The sequence below is a fragment of the Danaus plexippus genome, assembly GCF_018135715.1.
Source record: "Danaus plexippus chromosome 13 unlocalized genomic scaffold, MEX_DaPlex mxdp_40, whole genome shotgun sequence".
NCBI lineage: Eukaryota > Metazoa > Arthropoda > Insecta > Lepidoptera > Nymphalidae > Danaus > Danaus plexippus.
The window spans coordinates 798,745-812,615 of record NW_026869850.1 but is presented as its reverse complement, the minus strand read 5'-3'; the positions used below and the strand labels follow the sequence as shown (position 1 = coordinate 812,615).

General features: G+C 35.9%; 1 protein-coding gene across 2 annotated transcripts in view; it reads left to right on the top strand.

The window, feature by feature from the left end:
* LOC116769963 (E3 ubiquitin-protein ligase Ubr3) overlaps positions 1-13,871 on the top strand; it is a 35,494-nt gene that overhangs the window by 1,779 nt on the left and 19,844 nt on the right. For both annotated transcript variants that reach the window (XR_009753667.1, XM_032661198.2), the window contains exons 2-9: positions 9,626-9,839; positions 10,984-11,109; positions 11,320-11,455; positions 11,560-11,681; positions 11,755-11,896; positions 12,168-12,576; positions 12,849-13,090; positions 13,566-13,721. Coding sequence is in view for 1 of the 2 variants with exons in the window: in XM_032661198.2 (XP_032517089.2) it covers positions 9,626-9,839; positions 10,984-11,109; positions 11,320-11,455; positions 11,560-11,681; positions 11,755-11,896; positions 12,168-12,576; positions 12,849-13,090; positions 13,566-13,721 (1,547 nt within the window). In the remaining variant the exon portion in view is untranslated. The remainder of the gene's footprint in view (positions 1-9,625; positions 9,840-10,983; positions 11,110-11,319; positions 11,456-11,559; positions 11,682-11,754; positions 11,897-12,167; positions 12,577-12,848; positions 13,091-13,565; positions 13,722-13,871) is intronic.

Here is a 13,871-nt window from a genome sequence, read left to right as displayed (position 1 = left end):
TTGTATGAGGATAATGTTGGAGTTCAAACGATTTGTTCTTTATTATTTCAATAATAAGCTTACATGTATTTTGACAGCTCATTAACTCAGCTAAGAGTTTTCAATATTTTTCCTATTTACTATTTAAAATCAGTTCAACTGTTTTAATTTAGGTATTGATTGATACTAAGTACTTTTATACCTTCAGTTTATAAGTAATAAAAAAATTTAGTATGATATTTAATCAACTTAATTACATGTTTGATTTGTGCTTAGTTGGAATCCTTTATTTTTTAACATTCCCATAAAATGTTGTGAATTATATAACATCCTATGTTTGTATAGTTTTAAAACATATAACAACAGATGGTAGAGCCTAAACATTATTACTTTTTTAGAACTTATATTTTGCAGTGCAATATTTTTTATCAATAATTTATATCTAATATATCATACACATGTATATATTATCACTGAAAGACTTTTGTAAAAGTCACTTTATGTTTATTTATTTATATATTCTTTATTGCCCAAATAAACAACAGACGGCTAAAAGCATTATTTACCAGTCAACTTCAAAGGAAGTAACAGTTGTACAAAACAAATAATCTGTATAAAAGTAGAAAAATATGAGGGAACAAAACTATAAGACAAACAAAATAAATTAATTAAAATTTTATATTATATACAAAATTTAACTTACAGAACCAATCTTAATACAAAAACATAACATAGAAAGAGAAAATAAATGAGATAGCAAAAGTATCTTTAAAAAGTTTTACTTTGTTGAAGATCTCTCGAAGATCAGTCTTTCTTGAGAATGATGAGTTCTGGTAAACCATTCCAGAATTGGATTGTGTGAACTGTGAAAGATTTCAAGAGGTGACCAGTATGATGTTAAGGAATGAAAGGTGTGTCATTCTTAAACCATACCCTCGCATTATGTGCATATTGTTATATACATACTAGATTTTGCCCACAACTTGTTCCTCTTAGATTTTAAGAGTTGGGTTGGGAGAGAAATTTATCAATTGTCATAGGAAACCGACTAACTACATCTACAATCCGGTAGTGTAACTTCATATTACAAACAACTATTATACTGTGATCTCACACGAATTATATGGAAATCAGGTTTAAATTTTATGCTCACATCCCTTCCAATGTACAAGTTACATAGTTTTAAAATGTGCGAAAGATAAATCCTCACAAACCGTCGCATTTATCGTACTACTAGGAATAATTGAGATTTCATGGGTATTGTATGTATTTTTTGTGCTTGTGGGCCAGCGATCTAAGGTGACAACTGGCTGCGACATATACACAAAAACATTCAAAATGATAAACAAACTGGCTCACAACTAACAGAGCTTATCAATGTTATTTAAATACTATGTGTTTGTGTTAGAAATTATATTTGGTTGTAAGGAATTTATTTATTTCATTATGATAAATTTTAAACAATTGTCATTTGAATTAAAAGGAATGACTTAATGTATGAGACATTTTCAACATAGCGAGGATTACTGCTATGTATATTACATAATTGTTAAGATAATTACAAAATACCTTAAAAATACTTTTATACAAGTTTTATGTATCTCAGGTCTATTCACAAAAAACAGCAAACACAATTTTTGTTGATGTACTGAGGAGCTCAGTTCCCTTCTAAAATACTTCATCAATCAAGTACCAGTCTGACTACTAGTTAAATCTTCTCTCTCGGTTTTTCCTTAAAAGTAATAACAAAATTGCCATCCATTATTAAGTCACCAGCTCTCTTTCCATCGTCTGTAATTATATCCCCCCGATATTTATTACACCGTCTTATCTATATAATTAGTGTATCAAGTCAACTTGCTACTTAGTAACTAGGGATGTTATTACAAAATAATATTCTTTTAAACTTATTAATATAGTAGGAATATTGTCTTCTACTTTATCTTAGTACTAATAGTATTAATGTTTCAAAACTTTTGTTTTATCCTTGGTCATATAAGCATATATAAATTTTCGTTGCAGCAACAATGACTAATATTTGTAAGAAATATTCATAAAACAAATATTAATCGACATTATTTATCTTTTTTTTTTCTGCAAAATAACACTTTGGTGCCGTAAGCAATGAATCACAAAGTAACATTCCTTATTCAGTAGATTAAATTATAAATTTACTCGAATTTTATTAACCTATAAAACCTTTTTGTCATTTAACCTAGTTACTTGAAGATATATCCTGTTTTAATGAATATATATTGACTGTGATAAAAACATTATTATGTTCTCTCAAGCTTATATATAAAATGGCCATATCGGATGTTCTGCGCGCGCTTTGTTTTTGGTTAAAACTACATACTCCCGACGTTTCGGTTACTTTTTAGCAACCGCGATCACGGGCAGACAAGATGTGAATGTCTGAAAAATATTAGTTCCATTTAAATGAATAAAACTCACGGAAGTCTTAGATCTCATTATCGCATGATATATTAGAAGTCGCTTCACCATATATTATTTGGTAATAACCACATTGAATATGAACACATCAGTGATTAATTTTCCTCGTGAACCTCATGAGATCTACCATCAACCTGTATGTAATTATGGATGTAGATAATAAAATTGTAAAAATTTTTTTGTTGACCGTAATTTTTGTAAACTATTGACTAGCTATTCAGCTCAAACTGTATCAAGTACAAGCGACATGTTGATAGTTAGCAGTTTTTCTTATGTTAGTATCAGTGTAGGTTTATGAGTGAGATCCTAGTAACTCGGTCTGTAGTGTGACTATGAAACTCTTGGTCAGTTTACTGTACTCAAAGCAATACTAGACGGATTTCAGATTCATCTTTAAATAATAGTTAAAATAACATTCTCAATGTTATATTTTTTATCGCAATAGGCCGTCAATGTCGACTTTGTTGCGAGTCTACAATGAAATTAAATTGCGGTCACTTCATACTTAGGTCGTTATCCTGAGGAAAATCCTATTCACAAAGTTTTTATAGTGTTATGAATTTTTTTATGCTATGTACTTAATTATTATTTGATTAATCACAAGTATTTGTCTATGACTTTGTCTTCCTGGATCGGGAAGTATGCTCAGAGATAAATGTATACCTGGGGTGTGTTCAAACAGTAGAGGTGGTAACCAACCTTTGTGACGTGCCTTTACACATACAACTGCTACGATGATATCCCGCTAAAACGGAATCGAGGGAAGGGATAAATTAAAACCTATGCCTCATTCAAATTTTTAACCTATACTGTTGTTGAGTTCTATCAAAATCCGTTCAGTAGTTTTTGAGTGACGGGGCAACAAACATCCGTACAGCGTTCTAGTTATACGGTAGAAGTAACATTATATTTGTTTAATCTTGTAATTTTTGTACATACATATTATGAATATCATAGAATATAGTATGGTGGTATGTCTAGCTTTAGTAGGCGTCGCATCGATTGGAACACTCGTACTTGGACATCGCCCAAATGTGTGAACCCACGATCATTATACTATAATATTGTTTTAAAACCTTACAGTTCAACTAAAAAACTCTCGTATGCTAACCAGCTGTTATGAAATAGTTTGAAGACAGCTGGAAGTGGAACACCTTTCATATGATAGGTATTGAGCCTTCAAGGATAGACTGGCCGTTGTAATAATTCGGTATGTTTATTTGTAAAACGGAAGCTCAACAAATGGCAGGTGTTCCCTTGAATTGATATTTAGAAACGTTGTCGCCAAAGCGATCAATTAATAAAAACATGTATAACTAACTGAGATATTGAACGAAAATAACGTGAGGGCTGTCGCACACAATATAATGGTATAGGGTAAAAACATTTAGTGTACCATTGGAATCAAAAGAATCGACATAAAATGAAAATTTTGAAAATGTTGTATTTCATAGTTTATAAATACATAGTTATCAATTTTACATTAATATTATACGGTTAAGATATGATAATTTACAATATGGACACGAAAACGTGTCCTAAGATTTGTGTTAAGATCTAAGTAGAATGGTAAATATAAAGTAAATTATAAAACCTGTTCTAATATCATAGTCCGAGATGATGTTGATCTAACGAATGCTCAATAAGTTAACTCAATAAGAATAGATTCCTTGGCGATGACGTCACAGACGCGAGATGCTCTTACAAATAGATCGACTGGCGGATTATCGGTAAATGTATCGGATTGCGATCATTATCGATAAAGAATTTTAAAATTAATTTATAAATAAAAATAATATGATAATATTTTTTTATTTGATGATTTTATTTTTTAAACAGCACTGAAATTAAAATGACGCGTCATCGCATGAGACGTCTCTCCGACATATCACAATCGGTTCTCTTTAAGGAATTTTTCAGTTTTATTACTATTTTAATTCGTAGTTCAGGATTATCAGTTCATCTTCCTAGGCCGTACAGTCACACAAAACATACAATATTCATTCCTCGTAGTGCTAAATGGTCCGTCCCACTGCGAACGTTACCGATGCTATTGAAAGTAGTTCTCAGAGTCCAGGAAGACAATAATCCCCGCAACGGATCGCCCGCCACATGAGCCGCGGTTCACTGGGTAAGGTTCCGCGATCATCTCCCCTGTGAGGTTGTCAACCTTGTGTGTATCCTTCCTCGCAGTTAATAAATAACCAATGAAATGTTTTAAAAACTATATATTACATGTAAGTAATAAAAGTTATGGCCCTTTGTGGCCCTCCATGGTCGAAGGTCGCTCTGAGTCAGCATCATCAGTTTGGATCCATTTCGTGAACTCGTCCGTTCAGAGCAGCCTCGCTGCCGGTCGCCGTTCGCCAGTGCAATGACTCGACCGCCTTTCTTGCGAGGCGATGTTAACCGGCCCGGCCGAGGCGTCCGTTGACCCCTCCAACAGCTGATCGCTGTACACGTGCCGGCCTCCTCCCCCTCACCCTGCTGGGAATAAACAGGTTTTTTTTTGCCGATATGAGTAATTGACTGCATCTTTATAGTTGATTATATTTTTAAGTGCGGTCGTTCGATGAATGTGTCAGTGTCGCCGGTGTACGCAGCCAGGGGCTACGACCCTGGTGGCCGGTCAGATTGGAACATTTGGTACTAGTTTTGTAGCTCATATTATATTTTTTTCCTTGTTGTCCAAAGATGAATATGAATGATTTTGAGAAGTTATGAATATAGATGTTTAATAAATTTGTTTCCACTCAATACCAACGTCCATTCAGATCACTGTGAGGAAGTCAGGCGTGCTATATTTTTTATTATATTATGCAACTGGTAATGAGCAGTAAAGATCTGTTTGCAACGGAAAATTCCATAATCCAAAGTAACAGAATCAATTTCGTATATGGAATGGATCTCTGTTCCATCTCTGGATAATTGTAACGCGCTATTCGTCTTCATCGCTGCTTTTAAAACGAAGCAAAAACATTGTTAGTAGATGCTTTATTTATTAATTTAATTGGCGATCCTGCTTATACAGTTACAGCTTGAATAGCGTTCATTTTATACAGACTTATAATGTCGCGTTTGAAAAAAAAGATAATCGGTATTAATTATCCCATGTCAAAGATATCATATGAATAAAATACACTAAATCATCTCATCATGAATGACCCAAATCTTTTAGTAACGAATAGTTTTAAAAGTTCTGATATTAAGAGACTCGCTTATACCCGTGACTTCATCTTAATTTTTTGGCATATTAACACAGTAATCCGTGCAAGAAAAGACACGACTCTGAACACTCAATGCTTATAAAAATTCGTTTCTTAAAAATTTTAACAAGACATATTATATGAAAATGTTGAATTCTTCTCAATAAACCAAGTATCTAAGAAATAATACTTATAATATTTTAATAGAAATCTATCGAATAGTTTTACATCCATCATGTTACTGTTGCATGAAAAACTATTACCTGACTGGTGGGATTTATTGATGGGACAAAGTTCAATATAACGTATTGGATAAAAGGTTGCCAAAATCATTATAATAAAAAAAAATCAATTCAAATGTATATAGAATATATTAATAAAAACTTCAATATAATGATTGTAACGTATTAATTAAGTCGCCAACGTACACAATGGCGAGTTATTATAAACTAGTTTCAAGTGAAAAATGCTTTACGAAATGTCAATTGCACATGACGCGGCTCTGACAGGGCATTAACCATCTACCACGGGCGAGGTGCAGGCGATTGTAACACTTGACACCAAGGAACAGTGCCTACAGTCGCAGGGCCGTAGACGGACGGTATGATCGCATTACCACCTATCATTACAGATGCGCGTTTTGTCGGTTAACTCTAACACAGACGATTTTAATTGTTTTCGTGATTTATATAATTAAAAGATGCTTAGGATGTTTATACCAAACACAACAGACTATGATCTGAATTGTATTGTGTTATGAATTAAAAGCATTATTTATCGTATTTTGTAAATCTGTGCTTTTATTACATATCGTCAGTTTTTTGTTTGAATCTATCGCATGTCGCATTACAGCCTGGCGAGGTGTAGGGGTAACGTGAAAGGCGTTCGTCCAAGCATTTGCTAATCTTATAATATTTAATAAACTAGGTATTGTTCAATCTTAGACACAGGTTAAAATAAACACTTTTACTATGGATTTCTAATATTAGAAAAAAGCTTCACTCGCGCACTTTTACATATGTCTATTGTTCCTTATCTTATAATGTTCATTTTCCAATGATATAAAAGAAATAAATATATCTACTGTTCTGATCGGAGGGAATTCAAAACATGGTTAGTCATAATTTGTTTTGAATCAGTGCCAGTCCTAAAGATAAAATTAGATTATTTTTTACAACGAGACCTGTTCTGAACCTTTTTTATAGCGGGGATTTTTATGTGTATTGATATTATACTATTTCTTGCTTTATTATAGTGAAAAAAAAACATCGTTTTCCGAATTTTTTTTTGTATGCTCCAATATCACGATCTTATACATTTTATCGTAAATGAGAAAGGAGAAATGTAAAAGTTATAGGAATTGACTTAAGTATATTTGTAAACAAGGTGATGGCAAATATAATGGAGATTTTGAATGGAAACGCTGTGGGTACCAAATAACCTTGTTTGTACGAATACAAGGTTGGATAATTCTCTAAATGTGATCGTTACAATATTACCAATTTTTTGTATCATACATTAATGGCCCTCGAAGTAGGTTCATCCTTGTGAGCCTCTCTGCTGTTATTGTTATTCTGCCAGCCCCGTTTTGTCTGTGACACATATGATGATTATAAAAACATAATATTATTACTAATCGATATTAAGGATTTTTTTTGTTCTTCATGTACTGTACAATTACGATAGTGATTAAGACGTCAATATAATTCAAAGGGAAATTATGATTTCGGTGTCATGTAGAAATGCATTCAAAGAGGCAGAGTCACAGGTTAAACCTTGTATATTCTTTGTTTGCAGCATTTTAGACGTCAGTGGCCTTATATAATTGTTGCGCATTGCAGTTTTAATATAAACGAAGAAGTTTCTACAAAAAACGAAAGGCGTTTTTTTTAATAATTACTATGTGCTAGAATGTATGACGTGACTCTGGATAGTAATCAAGAATAATATGTTTTATTTTTCTACTGATAATTATATTTTATTTGAGCCTTTTTCGATGTTTAACATTCAGTGTTAATTGTATTACAGGGAGAGGTATATAAAGGCTTATATAAATGCTTTATTGTGTTTAATTTTGACATGATCTAAGATCTAAATCAAAACATATATTAGTTATATGAAGTAGAAGCAATTTGACTCATGCCTTGCAAATATAAATTCATTTACTTTTAATATTTGCCGATACATATTCTCACAGGCATGCCACATTAAAGGAAACATTGTACTTATATTAATCCGAGCTGCTCAAATCAATCCCGTTAAAAATCTATTTAAATCTGATAATACTGCATAAACAAACGAAAAATATCGATGAAGTTATAATTGTTTGTTTCATATCGATGAAACAGATTTCTCAACATGTCTCAATATCTAAACTTAAATTTAGAATTAATTTCTAGGCACTGCAAATTTTAAAATTAGGTTTGAAACAATTTGATGCTGTTTTTTTTTATTAATGGCACTAGCTGCGCCCTCCTGCGGCACTTGATCGCATCTTCTCTAAGGAAAAACACACAAAAATGTTTATACCATCCATCTTTGTAACAATAACTACTAAGTTTTTTAATACAAAATCCATATGATATCCTAACTAACTAGCCTCTCTGAAGACTTTACTTAGGACTGTTAATGGGTATATTTATGTATTATCTTGTTTATCGTACTTTATTCAGTTCAATGGATAATTAGTATGTAATTTTACCGTCATATGCGGACAGCGCTGCCATCTTTATTATCATAGCTTGACTGTCGAAGCTATTTGGTCGATATATTTCGGAGCTTGTTGATCTTTATTTAATATATTTTAAATTAAGTGGCGTCTAACTCACAATATACAATATACTACTTTATAGATATTCGGTGTCAACGCTTTGTTCGAGTTAATCTTTTATTGTGTTGTCTGGATGAAAGATACTGTGTTTATTTTATTTATAAGTGTTTTAAAATGAGCGTGGCTTGAACAGAAAGCAATGTTTTTTACCCAAAACTATTAGTTTTGTTTGTGTACCGAAATCCCTTACATTTGTTCAGTCCGATCCCACCATTGACAGTCCCAGTAGAAGTCTTTTCAAAAAGGTTAGCTACTTGGGAAAAAAAACAGGTAGACGTTCACCATACTGTTTATGTCTAAGCATCTTATAACGAACATAATAACCTGAGAAAATAGTTATTCGGTTCAAATAAAATTCATAGACTAGTTTTGTTTTATTTTATAAGTAATTTTTACTTACACATATAAGATACTTACACATACAAATTAATATGATTTTATAACTCTTGTTAAAATTATTTTTATCGTTAGTTTTTAACATTTTTCAGTGCTCAATGCACAACTATTGAAATCTCTAAGAGTACAATCGTGTTGCAACATGGGAATAAAATGAAAGTGAGAAGAATCTCCCGTTACAATTAAAGATTTAAAAATTCTAGACTATCTAATTGAAGATATCGTATAATAAATTTTTTAATTCGTGTTTAATTTTTATTCCTAACAATATTTTTTTTATATCTCTTTGTATACGGCAAAGTTCGTGTTCAACTTACGTATATTTTAACTAACATTGATCTAGTATTTGTATGGAACAATATTTCGTTATATGAAATGTGATACAATTATCTGTTAGTACTTACTTTTTTTCTCACTCGTTGTTTTGTTTCTTTTGTATCTATTTTTTTATCAAATGATTTTACAATGAACAAGAGATCAGAAGGTACCAATTAAATAATATTTTGGTGCTTATTGTAGGTATATCACTTTGAAATATTATTGGACGGATCGTCCGTCGAGCACAAAATCTACTCACGCATTTTTTCTTAGAAAAATTACATCAGATGTTTTTAAAACTTTGTGATACTATAAGTGTTATGGTGATTATGACAATGTTTATACTTCAATGTATTTCGGTGTCGTGTGCCTTTAAAATGTTTTCATAAATTGTTGGTTTATTTTGTAATAATATATTTTAATCAAATATATGTATGTCCAGTGCGCAGTTACGATAAGCACGACAAATGCGGTCTGGTGTGGATCCCGCGGGTGGTCGCCTACCGCTGTCGGACATGCGGCATATCGCCCTGCATGAGCATCTGTCGCGAGTGCTTCCATCGAGGGGACCACTCCACTCACGACTTCAACATGTTCCTGTCACAGGCCGGCGGGGCCTGCGACTGCGGTGACAATTCAGTCATGAAGGAGGACGGGTGAGTTCCACGTAAATAATACCATCTTATTAGAGATGAAGCAATACACACGCGACCTATGTAAAATGTATGACCTACAGCAAGAAATGTTCGTCTATATTGCGGCTTTGTGAATAGAATCCATTTAAAATGTCTCGGCCGGCGGTAATGGGGGCGGGCGTGACGTCATCTCTGACATCATTAGAAGGAAAAGCTGCCCACGCGAGCGACCTACGACTAATATGCACTCCATATAGACAAATCTTTGAACGGCTATGGTGCTGGTCATTAAGACATGACATACATCAGAGCATTCACATGACATGGTGTTCTCACTCAATATTAGTAGGGAACATGCTGATATCACTGCATTGACAGACATGTTTTGTGAAACTAAGTAAATTGTGTCTGTTAATTCCTAGGACATTAAAAAGGCCGGAACTGCTAGACAAATAATTTGTTCCTTGGAAAGCATTTCGTGTATGTAATAAAGCTATTAAATTGGATATTATATTATATTAATATCAGGTTCATTGACATATCCGCTTTCAATAATCCGAAATGTTAGTACTAGATTGACCTTAATGATGACCTTGAGCTAGTGACCCGGTTACAGAACATGGATACACAACCCTGACATTGTTGGTTCCTTACGGTCACTACATATGACCGAGAAGTGTGTACTTGACATATTTATGCTTACCCTAATTCTACATCGTCATACTACTTACGGAGCGTTAACAGTGTATCATTTATTTAACTTCGCACATTATAGTATTGACGTCGGTTACTAAATGAGAAACGGGAAACGATTAGTAAGCAGTGTGAGGGTGCGAACTTGTACTAAGCATACTGACAGTTCTATGTATTTATATAAATTTGATTAAATTAAAAGAATTACATATAATTTTATTAAATGGCATAGTATACTTTCTAGGTTAACGACAAATAATTCACAATATAGTACGTATTACTTGTCTCTGAACAAGGACCCTTTTTATTTTATATAGTTTTATTACGAGATTTAGAATAAAATATGTTATTTATAAGATTGGCTAATGTTTAAATACCAATACATCTGGTTACAAAACGGTTTATTTAAGAACAATTTATATGCACATTACTAATATATAGCAGTCATTTAATACGTCATAATTGTTTCCAGTTTCTGTAGTAACCATGGCAACAAGTGCCCCCACCCCGGGATCGCGCCCGCCGAGCTCATGTGCGTGGCTGAGGCCATGATGCCCAGGCTGATACTCAGGCTGTTGCAGCACTTCAGGGAAAACAGGTCAGACACAGCACGTGAACTATCAAAATAAGCCGATTACCGTTTGATGAAAGGTTAAAGCCGTACATACTTGTAATAATATCATTAGGGAACTAGACGGATGTTCAGAATAATACTATATACTTGTCTTCACATTATTGAGTTGTAAGGCGGGGTGAAGTGTAAAGCTAGTGCAAATGTTATTCTGCTTAACGGTGAAGTCCATTGCAGCACGGGCGCCGCTAACTCCGACAACTACCGGGTGGCGGTCCAGGAGTGCGAGGGGTACGTGCAGATGTTGATGGAGTTCAACAACATGGGCGATCTCATGAGGTCCGCCATGACCAAGGCGCTCATCAATCCGCAGGTCAGGTCACGGCTCTAACATGTATGAAAACGGTCTCTACAGAGTTTACATCCACATGGGACCGGTAATATGTCGGGTATATCAAAAAATTAATGGATTTACAGATGTATCGCAACCTGGTGTCAGCTCCGCAACCTGACACAGACTACGGTCATTATATGACAGAATCCAACAGAGTCTACGAGAAGGCGATCGATTCCTTCCCAGCCCCGGAACCGCCCGACGAGTATGTTCCATGTTAACTATTGTTTTATGTTAAGTCAATACAATCCTATCAACGGGACCGTCACCTGTTCTAGATACCGCCATCTGCCAGCCCTAGCTCCCAGGCTACAACACAACACGCTCCTGGACGAGTTCATATTCTGGACATTCAAATACGAGTTCCCGCAAAATGTCGTCTGCTTTCTGCTGAACATGCTTCCGGACCAGGATTACAAGGTGTGATGTTACTCTCGTTTCTAGACCTCATACCAGGTTTTATCCACTAATTTGTTGGCGAGGACTTTGGTATAAGTCTTGGACAAAAGTTAATAAAGTTTGTTTAAATAATAGTGGTGGTGGTGTGTGATACAAAAATTCCTAAAAATGTAATAGATATGAAGCGATCCCTTCAGAAATACAAAGCATTTTTACTCTTAAGCTACATTGCTGTATAGTTTTATCAAAGGCCGTCAGGGAGCATTCATTGATCATGCGTCACCGTTCCCAGGAGCACCTGACCCGTACATTCGTGATGCACTACGCCCGCATCCCTCTGGTGCTGGAGAACTCGGCGGACCCCGACACTCTCTCCAACCGCGTGGTTCACATGTCCGTGCAGTTGTTCTCCAACGAGGCGCTGGCGCTGCGCTGCGTGCAACAGCTGCACCTTCTGCACGTGATGGTGCTCTCGCTGCGGCTCATGATGGGCAAGATCCTGGTGCAGAACACGCTGCACGACCCCGACAAGAACTTCCACTACGTCATCGACTGCACCAAGCGCGTCATGAAGGAGCACTGCTACTGGCCGCTCGTGTCCGACTTCAACAACGTCCTCTCCCACAAGAGCGTGGCGCTCATGTTCCTGCAGGACGACTCGCTCGTCGACATGTGGTTCGAGTTCCTCTCCATGCTGCAAGGTGAGGACATTGCACCTCCTCTTTGCCATCCCTTTATGTTTATCGTTATAAAGCTATGTGCTTAAATCTACTCCGCCCTTATTATCGTTCTTCATTTTACAAGACGTTTCGATTTTTTTGCAATAACCTTCATCACGGGCGGACGATGCGAAGGTGTCTGATGCTTTAGATTTAAGAACATTCGGCTTCTAGTTACTCATAAATGATTGTTTTATTTAAACGCGTGCTCGTTAGCGTCGGATGTAATAGTAATGTGAGCTGTGACGGTTCAGGTATGAACGTTAATATTCGCGAGACCGGCGGCCACATAGAGTTCGAGCCGTCCTCCTACTACGCCGCGTTCTCGTGCGAGCTGGAGGCGGCCGCCTACCCCATGTGGAGCGTGCTGGGGCACCTGGGCGACCCCTCGCACGCGCCGCTCGCCCGGAGGATGTTGGCCGCCGCTCTGGGGTACCTGCGGGACTGGCTGGACGCCGTCAACTGCACCACGCCCGCTCAGCCCAGGCAACATCCGGTGAGCACATCATGATACATCACTCACACTTAACGCTAAACGGCTACGACAGAGTTGAATAGTTGTTGGACTCATACTAAGGTGTCGGTTGACATCACTGATGTACTTTAATGAACTACGACACGATTATCCATCTAGCAAATTTATCATTTCCTACAAAATAAGGTCCTGAACATTTGAACCAGCTCCATTTTTGTTCAGCTTAATTGATGACTTCAGAACGTAAGCTTATATTTAATACATTTGATACGTTAAAATGTAAAATTATACGCATAGCTTCTGAAGGTCGCCGGTATTAGTATGCTTAGAAACCTACATCCAGCGACGTCTCTTCATATAGATTTTATTATAAGACCCTCGTTTAATGGTTGCCTGATTGCTTGGTCTCCTATAAGCTTCGCGACCGTCTTTTTCTATTTTTCTATCATCGTAATAGTTTTGTGAGGAAGTTGTTTTGATCCGTGCCGGTTCCCAGGCGGAGTCGATGCACGCGTCCTTCCACTTCCCCCTCCACCGCTACCTGTCCGCCTTCCTGTGTGCCGGAGTCCGCTGTATGGGCATCCGAGCCGCGGACGTGCTGCCGCCGCCGCCCATGCTGGCCATGCTCGCCGCACATCCGCTCAGAGTACAGGTACGTACACGCACTGATACATTGTTAAACACATCGCGCACTATTGGAGACACTGTTAGACCATGCAAAAAAATTCTTCTGTTTGTGTAATGAGATCTAAGACTTTCACGAGTTTTATTCATTTAAATGAAACTAATGTATTTCGGATAT